Source organism: Rhincodon typus, chromosome 29, assembly GCF_021869965.1.
Source record: "Rhincodon typus isolate 14 chromosome 29, sRhiTyp1.1, whole genome shotgun sequence".
Lineage (NCBI taxonomy): Eukaryota > Metazoa > Chordata > Chondrichthyes > Orectolobiformes > Rhincodontidae > Rhincodon > Rhincodon typus.
In genome coordinates, this window is record NC_063360.1 from 39,123,099 (window position 1) to 39,136,826 (window position 13,728).

At 44.6% G+C, this 13,728-nt stretch overlaps 2 protein-coding genes across 4 annotated transcripts in view; both read right to left on the minus strand.

Annotated features, from left to right (window-relative positions):
- LOC109925237 (proteinase-activated receptor 3-like) overlaps nt 1–12,453 on the minus strand; it is an 18,885-nt gene extending 6,432 nt beyond the window's left edge. The window contains exons 1-2 of one of the 3 annotated variants that reach the window (XM_048614021.1): nt 6,262–8,795; nt 111–406 (exon numbers count right to left, since the gene is read on the minus strand). In XM_048614021.1, the coding sequence (XP_048469978.1) occupies nt 111–406; nt 6,262–6,337 (372 nt within the window). In that variant the 5' untranslated portion in view covers nt 6,338–8,795. Of the gene's footprint in view, nt 1–110; nt 407–6,261; nt 8,796–12,372 lie in introns of those variants that run through there. The other 2 variants (XM_048614022.1, XM_048614020.1) reach the window with 2 other exon arrangements.
- Nucleotides 10,519–13,728, minus strand: part of LOC109925238 (proteinase-activated receptor 2-like) — an 8,804-nt gene continuing 5,594 nt past the window's right edge. Inside the window, exon 2 of the mRNA XM_020525197.2 lies at nt 10,519–12,766. Coding sequence (XP_020380786.2) covers nt 11,724–12,766 — 1,043 coding nt within the window. The 3' untranslated portion in view covers nt 10,519–11,723. The remainder of the gene's footprint in view (nt 12,767–13,728) is intronic.

Genomic DNA, 13,728 nt, shown 5'->3' on the forward strand with positions numbered 1-13,728 from the left:
AAGGTGAGAAGCAGGATGGAGCAGTACATGTTCCCGTAGAAAAAGGCGGTCACTGTCCGACACAGAGCTTCACCAAAGAGCCAGTCGTTGCCCAGGAGGTGATAGTGAATTTTGAACGGCAGCACGAGGCTCAGGAGCAGATCAGCCACAGCCAGGTTCATCAGGAAGATGGTGGATGGTAATTGCTGGGCCTTGGTGATGAGATTGTACATGGCTAACCCATTGGCTGGGAGCCCAATGACAAAGACCATGATGTAAAGGCTGGGCAGCACCATTCTGGTGAAAGAGCTGGTTAGTAGACCCCTGGCTGATTTATTTAAAATGGGCTTATAATTATCTAGCAACTTTGTTGATGTATCAGGGTCAAAATGTATTACTCTTCCACGATTATCATCTCCTGAGAACTCTGTACAAACAAGAGAAAACTGAAAGATTAGACTCTCAGGTTGACTGTAAGTTTTCTGGTTTTGTAATTGTTTTAAAGCCATATTCAGGTTTCATTGCCATGCCTGAAGATTTCTCAGGTACTTCCATTACCTTTGAACGATGAGGAGAACAAGGACCACTCCCCCCATGGACTCTTCGTGTGAACACAAACATGGAAGCTGAGAGTAGGCCATTCAGGCCTTTGAGCCTGCTCTGCTATTCAATATGATCATGGCTAATCCTCAATCTCAATGCCATAAGTAGAGATTGGGTAAGTGGGTGCTTCAGCAAAGACAGAATGTGGGTGGTGGGGACTTCCTCCATATTTAGAATCAACCAATGATACGGCACAGAGAAGGTCATGTGGCCACTGTACCTTTGCTGAGAATTTTATTGTTTCCCATCGATAGAACTGGCTGGATCACAGGCACTGGACACAGGTACTGACATTACTGAGGTAACAAAACACAGAGAAAGCCAAAGAATTTTTTCTATTCACAAACAAAAACCTAAATGGCTGGAAAAACTCAGGAGGTCTGGCAGCATTTGTGGAGAGAAATTAGAGTTAGCTTTTCGGGTCAAGTGACCCTTTTTCACAACTTTTTTTAATCACTCATGGGATGTGGATAATTCTGACTGCGTGCAGTTGGCAGATCCATGATACTGCTAGGGAGAGATTTTGACCCAGCAACGCCAAAGCTCATGAGACCATCAATAAACTAGGGCCAATCTCAACTGAAATTTGCATAGCTATAAAAGGTCACTGAAACTGACTTTGAGATCTTCCAGAGATTTCTGGAAGTTACAGATGAAAGATTGTCTGCAGAGTATTCAGCTCAGGAAAGCAATGAACAAAATGAGGAACATGCCAATATAACTTTATCAACAGGTAATTCTAAGCAGCAGAGCAGAGACAAGGGAAAATAGATTTATAAGCAAGAATTGGAAGATAATCTGGCTGTTTCTCTTTCTCATTGAGTTCAAAAGTCAGTGCTTGATGACAAATCATCTTGAAACAACAGGAATTCACCAAGGGCCGAGAATATTTGCGAATATCACTCCTGCTGAAGAAACAGGGAAAACAGTTCAACAGAATTTTAAACTGAAATTGCCTTTGGTTTCCTGTCTGTATGGACATCCCTTCCCCCTCTCTTTGTAAGTTTATTACCCGTATCTGTCTACGTGTTTGACATCCAATTTTTCTTTTTTATAAGTTTAGTAGAGAATAAAACTCCACTTTCTCACTTGGGAAAATCTGGGCTTATCTTCACTTTTGATCTGGTGAACTAAATTTAATTAAAATGTGATAGATACATGATAAAAAGGAATTAACAATGTTTGTTGCGATTAACTAGAATGTAGTTAAAAAGATCACTTCTCAACTGCTTGAATTAGAATTAGGAGCAGGAGGAGGCCATTCAGCCCCTTGAGCCTGCTGTACCATTCACCAAAATCATGGCTGATCTGATTGTGGTCTTGGCTGTATATTCACACTGAGCCCCTGATAACCATTGGCTCACACAATTCTCTCACATTTCTCACCGTGTCATTCCTGGCCTCTGATTATTCTGACTGGTGTTAGTCAACTATCTATAAAACTATTCAAAGTCTCTAGGCCCACTAATCTCTGAAGTAGAGAGTTCCACAGACTCACAGCCCTCTGAGAGAAAAAAAAACTCTCCTCATCTCAGTCTTAAACTGGCAACCCTTTATTTTTAAGCATTCATTCTAAATCCCTCTGCAAGGGATTCTTTCCTCTCTGTACCCACCAAGCCCCTTCAGCCCTCTCACCTGTTTCAATAAGATCACCTCTCACAGGCGTGATCTGTCCATCCTTTCCCCAGAAAACAAACCCTTTCATCCCAGGAAACAGTTGAGTGAACCTGTTCTGTACAGGTGCTATAGCAATGTATCCTTTCTTGACCAGAGACCAAAGTGAGACCATACTCCTGATGGAATCTCACCATAACATTCTATTCTCATTATATTCTTCATAACATTGGCCGTAACATTGTATTCCTCGCTCTGCCCACATTACCCTAATGCACTTTGTATGTTATGGTCAACCGGTACTGCATGCAAATCCTTTTCGCTTATACCTAGGTACATGTGAAAATAAAAAAAAAATCAAATCAAAGCCCCGTACAACTTTAGCAAAACATCCTTATCCTATAATAAATTAAAGGACTGTGGATGCTGAAGATATGAAACAAAAACAGAAATTGCTGGAGAAACTCAGCAGGTCTGGCAGTATCTGTGGAGAGTCAAACACAGTTAACATTTCAAGTCAGTGACCCTCTTTCCTCCATCCTATATCCATTTGACTTTGAAAAAAATACCAAATGCCACTTGTCTTCCTAATGACTTTCTTCACCAACAGAGTAACTTTATATGCTTCATGTACTACCCAGATCCCTCAGTACCTCAGAGTTCTGCAATCTCTCTCTTCTTAAGTATTTTACTATTTCTCTTTTCTTGCTGCTAATTTTCCACATTATACTCCATCTGCACTTTGCTCCCCTCCCTCGACCTGCACCCTCTCGTTTCACAGACACGTGGGGCAGGAATGACATGGTGAGAAACTGGAGAGAATTGTTTGAGATATTGAGTGAGGCCTTTCTCAAAGTCAGACCAATCACATTATGGTCGCTGAGATGAGATTCTCACTAGTGAACGCTAAGAACCTATTAATGGGCATTCTGCTCATTGTCTCTTCATTCCCACCAGGGCATTCAGGATCTCCGGATAGAAAGGAGATGCTGAGAATTCCCAACGTGAGAGCCCGAGCAGGAATCTGGTGATGCCAGCTCATCACAGGCTCCTCCTGGCTGCCATCTGGGATACCTAGCACCAATATCTCAGGGTACACTCAATGGGCAGTGACCATGAACACCCCATGTTCATGGATATTGGCACCTGACATATACCAGCGTAGCTGCACCCGCATGGCACATCTCTGATCCATTTATTGTCCAGAGCTGCCCTTCAGTACTGAACTTTGGGGCACCCTGACACCTCTAATCGTAATTCTACTACAAGGACACTTTGTGAGTGAGAGCAGACACCCAGCTCACAAACTGGACCAGGCAGCATTTCAGGACTGTCCACTTAATCTGCCCCGATGGTCACAGTATTCATGCCTTCCCTGTGATCCAGCACCTGCCCCCGCTCAGCTAGACTTTAACAGCTCACAGTATTTCTGTCTTGCCTCATTGTTTAGTTCATGGAACAGTACAGCATAGGAACAGGCCTTTCGGCCCACCAAGCCTACACCGACATATGACACCTTTCTAAACTAAAACTCTTTTGCCTGTACGCAGTCCGTATCCCTCTGTTCCCTGCTTATTCATGTACCTGTCAAGGTGCCTCTTAAATGCTGTGATTGTATCCATCTCCTCCACCTCCTCTGGCAGTGCATTCCAGGCAATTACCATGCTCTGTGTTTAAAAAAAACTTGCCTCTCACATCTCCTTTAAACTTACCCCTTTTACCTTAAACCTTTGTCCCCCAGTAATTGAGATTTCTACTCTGGGAAAAAGACTCAGACTATCTATTCTATCCATGCTCCTCATAATTTTGTAATCCTCTATCAGGTCACCCCTCAGCTTTCAATGTTCAAGTGAAAACAAACCAAGTTTTTCCAAACTCTTCTCATAACCGATATCATCCAAACCAGGCAACATCCTGGCAAACTGTTTCTGTACCTTCTCCAAAGCCTCCATCCTTCTGTTAGTGTGGTGACCAGAACTGTACGCAATATTCCAAACGTGGCCGAACTGAGGAAAGGTCCTGAAACGTTAACTCTGTTTTCTTCTGCACAGATGCTGCCAGACCTGCTGAGCTTTTCTAGCAAATTTGTTTTTGTGGCCGAACTAAAGTTCCATACAGCTGCTGATTTTTATACTCTGTGCTCTGACTGATGAAGGCGAGCGTACAATACACCTTCTTCACTACCTCATCCACTTGTATTACCACTTTCATGGAACTGTGGACCTGTTCACCTAGATCCCTCTGTATTTGATTCTTCTGAGGGTTCTGCAATTTACTGTATACTTCCCTCCTGCATTAGATCTCCCAAAGTGCATTACCTCACATTTGTCTGGATTAAACTCCATCTGCCATTTATCCGCCTAAGTCTCCAGCCTATCTGTATCCTGCAGTATCTTCTGGCAACCCTCCTCACTACCCACAGCTCCCCCAATCTTTGTGTCCTCCACAAACTTACTAATGAGGCCAGCTACATTCTGCTCCAAATCACTTACATATATTAAACAACAGGGGTCCCAGCAATGATCCCTGCAGAATATGATTGGTCACAGATCTCCTGTCTTGTATGATTAAGCCAGGTCTCTGTATCCATCTTCCAGATCCCATGTGATCTCACATTTTGTATCAGCCTGCCATGATGGAACTTGTCAAAGGTCCTGCTAAAGTCCACACAGACAACTTTCATCGCCCTGCCCTCATCTATTATCTTTGGCACCTCCTCAGACATAAGTGTGGACACAAAGCGAAAAGCATGTCCTGTTTGTTGGGATCATTGTCAGTGGAGGTTGGACATGTTGCTGACTCAGCACAGCATGGCATATGATGACAGCAGCACACCTGCTCCATTTGCTAGCAGCCCACATCTCACACAGAATGGCCTTTTAAAGATGGCATCAATGCTAGAGATCCCGGGATAACCCACGGAGGTAAATGTTTCTGATTACGGAAATAAGAAGATCAGGCTAGCATCAGATGGGAAAGGCCTCACAGGGGCATCTTGTACAGTTAATGAGGTGAGTTTGGGACAATCACCAGGCCTCACCAAGGAAACCCTCCATGAAACTCAACAAAAATGAGACTCAGTCAAAATATGGGAAAGCTGAGCTCTTTATAACCTCTTCACAACTAACTCTCCCATCTAACAACGTTTGTGTTGTCAGAAAATTTAGTAATCACACGTTCAGGCCCATCATCCTTCACTTCACACGTCTACACATGAAGCACCAGCCCCTGCAAGTTCCCCTCCAAACCACTCACCATCCTGACTTGGAAATATATTGCCTTTCCTCAGGGCAGTTGGGGATTGGCAATAAATGCCGGCCTACCCAGTGATGCCCTCATCTTGTTAATGAATTAAACAAAAAACAAGCTGTTTACACTTGCCTGCCTGGGCAGAGATTGAGAATCATCTTAAAAAGAAGAAAGACAGAAAAGAGAGGGAAAATGTTTCTGTTGTGGCAGCGGGACAAAGTGAGAAACATCCCCACAAAAGGTGCTGGGATCGAGAGAGAGCTCCAACCACAGGACACAAAAAAAACCCAAGAAGTGTCCAACACATGGAACTGAGATTGCAACCTGGGAACTTCAGCAAAATATCCAAATTGCACTAAGAATGAAACATGAGACCAAAGTCAGAACCATACATTGACCTCGATCACCCTCGACCCTGTCCCCCATTGCATACTCCCGGGACAGGGATAGAACGGAGTTAGATACAAAGGAAAGCTCCCTTTGCATGGTCCCCATCGAACAATCCCAGGACAAGGATGCCAAGGAGTTATATACGGAGTAAAGCTCTCTCTATATTGTATCATGAAGTACTTTAAGGTCATTGTGGTTAAATGCAGTTCAGGGACAGCAAACGTTTGCTGCAGGACGAATGTAGCGTTGAATAGCAGAGCTCTCCTGAGCTGAGTTCTATCTTGTTTACAGACAATATTTGAGTTATTATGAACTCTGAGCAGGAAGGCACAGGGCAATGAAGATGAGAGATTACTTTTCTTTCCTGAACTGGTTTGAATGCAGAATCTCACATTGCTATCTGAAACTATGGTGCACAAATCTTACCTTCCTGTGAGTGAGTGAGGTCTGTCATTGACAGTAGGAGAGCTGAGACTGTGAGAATGAAGCCAGTTTGGTCCATGTCTGCTCAGTCTGTCTTCATAGCATAAGCTTGCTGTAGACTAACCGATCAGAGTGTCTCTATCAGTGGCTGGCTCCTTTTATTTTGACAGTTTACAATGACACTGCAGGAGAGCTGACAATTTGTTACAGTGAGATTAGGAGCTTGCATCATTTTTTGAAGATCACACTGCACTTTTATCAAACAACTGACAACAACCTCAGAGCCCCCAGGTTCCTCTCATTCTAATCTGGCAATTGCAGGGCAAGGGCAACTTCTTCACGACGTTCTTCATTCTCACAGTCCAATTTGTTAAATATTTGGCACTAGGTATACATGCATGAACAGAAATGTAATGGTGAAAGACCAAAAATTTGAGAAATTTGACACCGTATTACCAGGCTATATTCTAATGGGCTGAGCAACCACTGGGCTTGGTTTGTATCTGCTTGGGTTCTGAGTTACCCCCTGGTATTTCTGAGGGAAATAATGGGAAGCTCCCTGTTCTGTTTAGCTCAGCAATCACTATTATTATCCATAGAGGCACTGGACGACTGCTCTTCATCTGAGTTAATATTGTAGCTGGCCTGGAGTTTTAACTGGGACACACCACTGCCCACACCAACACCAGGAGAGCAGCAGGTGTCATTTCTGCCTTTGCTTTTTGCTGGTTTCCATGTGACTTTAATTCAACCTTTCCAGCAACACCCAGGAAGGTGTGGGAAGGATTTTAATTATTAATTCATATCAGACTGAAACAGGTACCAGCTGGGCAAGAAGAGAGAATTTCCTCATCATGAGCATGGCCTTCCTGCCCAACTGAGTGAGTAGTGTCATGGTAATGCCACAGATACAGTCATTTAGAGAGCTGGTGACAAAGGTTCGAATCCCAACATCCCAGCTGGTGCAATTTGAATTAAATTCTAGAATTGGAAGTTGGTGTCATTAATTGTGGATTGTTGTAAAACCTGACCTGGTTCACTAAAGTCCTATAGGGAAGGGAACTACTGTCCTTACTGGGTCAAGCCCACATGTGACTCCAGGCCCACAACAGTCGGGTTGACTCTGAAACAGGTTGAGCTTCTCAGTTCAGGAACAATTTGGGATGGGACAGTGAATGCTGGCCTGGCCAGTGACACTCATAATCCATCAAAACAAATTAAAAGACAAAGCATTTATTGAGAGCACAAAGGTGGGACACAGGTGTCATTCAAATTAAAGTTTTGCTTGCAAATATTTCTCCTGAGATCGGTTTGATTTGCATCATGTGGGTGTTACTATTATCTCAGAGAACTCCAGGTAGTGGCTCACCTGTCTGCTGCTCATCACTGCTTACAGGAAGCTTAGCAGCATCTCTGTTATTGTGGGAGACACAATGTCATGTTCTTTTGTTGATTTGTTGTTGAATGTTTGTGTTAGTGCCTGTGGTTGTACTCACCACTCAGTGGGACGTGTCTCAGCTGAGCCTCCCTTCAAAGTGTTGTGAGGGACTTGGTGAAGGGAACCTTAGCAGCTAATGGAAATGTAACTGATGATGACCTCAAAGCTCTTTAAGGGGCCTCCCAGACAACACCTTGTGATGGAGCCACATTTTCACAGTCTCTATATACACCCTTCCTTTACAGACTGACTGTCCCCAAACCTCATTCACATCCAGGATACCAGGCCCTTCCCTTGTCCACTTCTATCCCACTCTACATACATGCCCCTCATCACTGGCTCATTGATGCCAGTCTAGTGCCTGCTCCATTCTCCCTTGTGTCACTGAGCATAGAGGCAGCTGGTCAATGCCATTTTGAAACAGCCATGAACTGGCAGTTTGCACACTTCTTGTGAATCACTGACTCGAACATGAACAAAGTCTGCAATTCCCAAGAGATTTGATATAATTGTGTACTTATACAAAGAAATAAATAGAATGAGTGGGCTGTTTGGCCCCGCAAGCCTGCTCCCCCATTCAATAAGATCATGGCTGATCTGTTTGTGTTTTGAATTCTGCATTCCCCCCAGTAACCTGGGATTCTCCACCTAACAAGAATCTATCTACCTCCGTTTTAATATTCACTGATCTCCATCTGCACCAGCTCCTGGGACAGGGAGTTCCAAATTCTTCTCGTCTCTGTCCTAAAACAGTGAGCCCCAATTTTAAAACAGTGGCCCCCTGGTTCTGCACGGACCCACAGGAGGAAACATCCTCCAACACTCACTTTGTGCAGACCATTCAAGATCAATCAGGTCACCCCTCACTCTCCTAAGCTCCACAGGAAACAAGTCTGGACTGTCCAACCTGTTAAGTCCAATGTCGATGGTCTGAAAACCCTCATTTCAAGTAAGAAACCAACACAGAAGGATGTGAGGCCAAACACATTACAGTCACAACACAGTCTCTAAACTTCAAGCTGCCTTCTCCCCCACCAACACCCCCCCCAAACCCCCACATTCCCAACTCCTTCAGGAATGAGCACCTGAACAAAGTTCCATTCGACAGCCAATGCAATTGGATGTGGATGGATGGATAGTAGTGACTGATTGCAGCAAAGTGGCTACAAAACAGAAACAGAATCATTTTGTTTGTTTTATTGCTTCAGCAGATAGGGATGCTGCTGGATGGGCCTGTATTTATTGCACATCCCTAATTGCCCTGGAGAAGCTGGTGGTGAACTGTCTTCTTGAATAGTTGGGGTCTGTGGGGTGTAAGGACATACACAGGGATGGTGGATTTAGAAGGTGCTGCTGAAGGAGCCTTTGAGAGTTTCCACAGTGCACCTTACAGATAGTACACACTGCTGCTACTGAGCGTCGGTGGTGGAGGAAGTGGATGTTTGTGGATGTGTCAATCAAGCGGCTGCTTTGTCCTGGATGGTGTCGAGCTTCTTGAGTATTGTTGGAGCTGCACTCATCCAGGCAAGTGTGGAGTATTCCATCACACTCCTGACTTGTGCCTTGTAGATGGTGGACAATCTTTCAGGAGTCAGGAAGTGAGTTACTCGCTGCAGTATTCCTAGCTTCTGACCTGCTCTTGTAGTCACTGTGTTTATGTGGTGAGTCCAGTTGAGTTTCTGGGTTAGGGGCTGAGATTGGTAATTAGGGGGAAGAGGTTTTTGTGGGATCAATGCAGCAGACCTTGCTATTTGCCAGAACTGGACTCTGTAATCAGAGACAGAATTTCAAACTTTGTCTAAAACAGCAGATTAGGGTGGGGTAGATATAAATACAAAGGCTTATGATAAAATATCAGGCTTTATGAATGTGCTTGCAGAACAGGTGTGTATTGATAAGTATATGTTGTGATAGGAAGAATATGTAGGCTCCAGTCTCCTTGGAAACTGTGTCTCAGTGTTGGTCAAGTAGAGAACCTGAGAGAGCAGGCTCCCTTAATGATGTCCTCGCAGTAAGACAGATTCACCCAGCACTGACCAACTGCTCCCATTCTCCTCAACAATTCCTATTTTTCCTTGCTCCACATTCAGCTGCTGTGCCTTAATTTTCTGAGCCCCTTGGGGCAGGCTGGATATTGATAAGGGTATGGGCCGAGGGTCAGGGGGTTCACCATTGTTACTTCTTGACAATTTGTCCTTCACAGCTTTTGGGGAGAGTTCGGCCAGAATCTGTCTCTGCTGATTCACTAACCCTGATTTCACCCTGAAATCACCTTGGACTGTTCCCTCTGAGAGGGGGAGCTCAGGCTGTAACCTGCCAACACCCCACCATCCACTGCCCACACCCCTACCTCCGCCAACCCCTGCCCAAACCCCTATCCCCACCATCCCCTGCCCAAACCCCTACCCCTGCCACCCCCTGCCCACACCCCTACCCCCACCATTCCCTGGCCCACACCCCTACCCCCGCCGTCCACTGCCCACACCCCTACCCCCGCCATCCCGTGCCCACACCCCTAACCCCGCCGTCCTGCCCACACCCTCACTGACCACCCCCTCCCCAATGCACCCTAATGCCCCCACACTCAGCATCCCCCACAACCCCATCGCCCTCTCTCTGTCAGGTTGAATGTTGAAGCTGTGACTCTCCACAAGTTATTCCTTGCTGAGTCGCTCCATGTGACTGCATTCCCAGCACATCCTAACCTGGAGTTCCATTCATTGCAGTTTTCGATTGGAGGGAACCGCAGTCTGTACAGGAGACAGTATCCCACTGGGCCTCTGAGTTCAAACTTACTTCTTAAAATCAATCAGTCGTAACAGTTTGATAATGTGGATTTATCAAGCTAGCAATACATATGATAACATTTCATATTACACATTGTAATGACAGCTAGTTATTGAAAATTGTTCCCATTCTCACTGCAGAGCTCTAACTCATCATGATTCAAATATTCATCATTATCATCACTTCCTTCCCTCAACTGCCACCAATTCAAACTTTGCCTGAGCTGGTTATAGAGAACCTCAACTCGATTGGGGGAGAGAATTGAACTTTCTCTGATCAACACTTGATATAATTCTGTTCTAATCTATGACCCTCCACATGATATTGAGAGCCTTTGATTGTGTAAAGAAACTGCTCTTTAGAACCTAAGACATAATCAGGATTTATTAATCCCCTTTTAATCACTGGTTTAACAGCGACACAGTCACCCATAACTTCTGAAGGCCTATCCCTTTATTGCTCCGTAAACCGGTTCAATAACCCAACCTCCACCTGGATTACTTCATTCTAAAACAGAGAGAGATGTTTTGATGGAAACAATAACCGGAACAAGGTGCACTGGATTCAGAGTTCATTGCTTAGAAATGATCACCTGATGAGGACTGGATTCTTGGACAAATATCTGCAAGGCATTTACAGAGAAAGCAGCTTCCGGAACACTCCGAGAGAAACCAGGAATTTTGCTGGTGGCTCTGTGATCCCAGCTGGTTGTCTGATGAAACCTGGGAATGACCTAACATATGTTTCAGATGGCGGCAGCCCCAAGGAGGCTCCTGGTTCACTTTTATTCTACTGCCAAGAATGGGCTCAATGGCCCCCTGTCCTGTAATCACTCTATTTGCACACCCCTCCTCCCATTCCCATCCCAGGCTTCAATCCTTGAAGCTGTTCACTCTGTCTCCTCATGGACAGTGACAATGCACTCAATTCATTTTCAGTTTAAATCTGCAGATTATATTTTATAACCCAATGCAAGTTATTTGCAGAATTCTAAGTCTAGGGTTTCTCACTTTCAACAGGCACGAGTGATCCCAGATATAGTCTAACATTAACCAATAGGGAAAGTTACATTCACTGAGAAAAAGTAACAAATTTGAAAATTGGACAAGTTGGATTTCCTGCAGTGTATCTCCACCGATATGTCATAGTCATAAAGCTGGTCCAAGTCTCTGAATGGCTCAGGAAGGGCCATGCACTGGTTAGAGAGTTTGTGGTTCACAAATGGGCGGGAATGATGCGGTTAGTCTCCTCCACAGCTCACAGGACTGGATACCGAAGAGGAGTTAGTCAGAACAAACTGCTCGGACCTTTTTCCAGAATCTTCACGTTTCTCCACTTTGCAAAGAACCATGTTTCTGACTTCGTTCCGAAATTCCTCAGAAATGTAATAATAGATGAATGGATCGAGGCAGTTATTGAAAGTGCTGAGCACCAGGCACACCAGATAGTAAAAATACAACTTATTGCTGTCAGTGTTTTGGAATTGTGAATGATGTACCAGCAGGGTTACATTACTAGGAATGAAACATATCAAAAACACAATCAGCACCAACACCATGGTCCTTACAGCTTTCGAATACTTGCTATCTTCCAACATCAATGATCTGATGATAGACACGTAGCAGAATATAGTAACAAGTGATGGAATGAAAAACCCAAACACAACCAAACACATAAAGTAATTAAAAAAATAACCAGTGTCCAATTCTTTTGGCAAAACATCGTGGCAGGTGGTGATGTTGAGGTTGTGGATTGGATAGGTCTGTCTCTGGAGGAGGAACGGTAACATGGCCACTACAACAAGCACCCAAATCACACAACAGCTCCCGACAGCGAAGCTATTGTCCCGGAAACGCTTGGAGAGAAAAGGATGGACCAGAGCGAAGTACCTGTCGATGCTGATGAAGGTGAGAAGCAGGATGGAGCAGTACATGTTCCCGTAGAAAAAGGCAGTCACTGTCCGACACAGAGCTTCACCAAAGAGCCAGTCGTTGCCCAGGAGGTGATAGTGAATTTTGAACGGCAGCACGAGGCTCAGGAGCAGATCAGCCACAGCCAGGTTCATCAGGAAGATGGTGGATGGTAATCGCTGGGTCCTTGTGACCAGGACAAAAAGAGCCATCCCATTGGCTGGGAGTGCAATGCTCAGGATGATGCTGTAAACTGTAGGAATTATCACCGTGGTGATGGAACTGGTCAGGTAATTTTCCAGAGTTTTCCTTGTAGCACTGTCAGAACTATCTTTCGATGAATGGAAACTTCTCCCACGGGCATCAGGGACATCTGAACACAAAATCACAGTTTAATGTTAGCATTTAGCTATTTGTAAAGATTCCAAAAGTGTGGAACTTTCCTGTCAAAGACTCTGAATGTTGGGAATCAATTTGGACTTTTCAAGACTGAAATTTGATTGAGTAAATTATTTCCCAATAGGTTTGAATGAAAGGTGCAGAGCAGATAGAGACCAGTTTGAATTTAACTGAAATGATCTACCCATGAGCCTCTTTTCCCATATTTTGTTCTGCAAAGGGAGAGGGTGTAGCTCAGTGGTTAGCACTGCTGTCTCACAGCACCAGAGACCCAGGTTCAATTCCATCCTCAGGTGACTGTCTGTGTGGAGTTTGCACATTCTCTGTGTGGGTCTCTTCCCACAGTCTAAAGATGTGCAGATTAGGTGGATTGGCCATGGGAAATGCAGGGTGACAGGGGTGTGGTGGGTCTGGGTGGGATGCTCTTCAGAGGCTTGCTGTGGGCTGAATGGCCTGCTTCTATGATTTTTATCTTGTTCATATTTAGTTTGGGACAGGAGGAGACCATTCAGTCCTGTACTCCTGTTCAATCATTTCATTTAGATTACAACTGCCTTTAGGCTATATTTTCCTGACGTTGATTATTTTAACTTAAGACCTTGACCTTGGTGTGAAGATTACCTCCCGACATCACCAGGAATGGCCTGGCTCAAACCTGGAGTTTCTGCCCCTTGTCCTGGGTCTCCCACCATGGGAAGCAGCTTCTCTAACAACCCTGTCAATTCCTTCGATCATCTTAACTGCCCCAGATAGACTTTCAGAAAGCGTTTGACAAAGTCCAGCATCAGAGATTATTGTGCAAGATTAAAGCGCATGGGGTTGGTGCAGGTGTATTGAGATGGATAGAAAACTGGTTTGCAGAGAGGAAACAAGAGTAGGAATTAATGGGTCCTTTTCAAATTGGCAGGCCGTAACTAATGGGGTACCACAGGGATC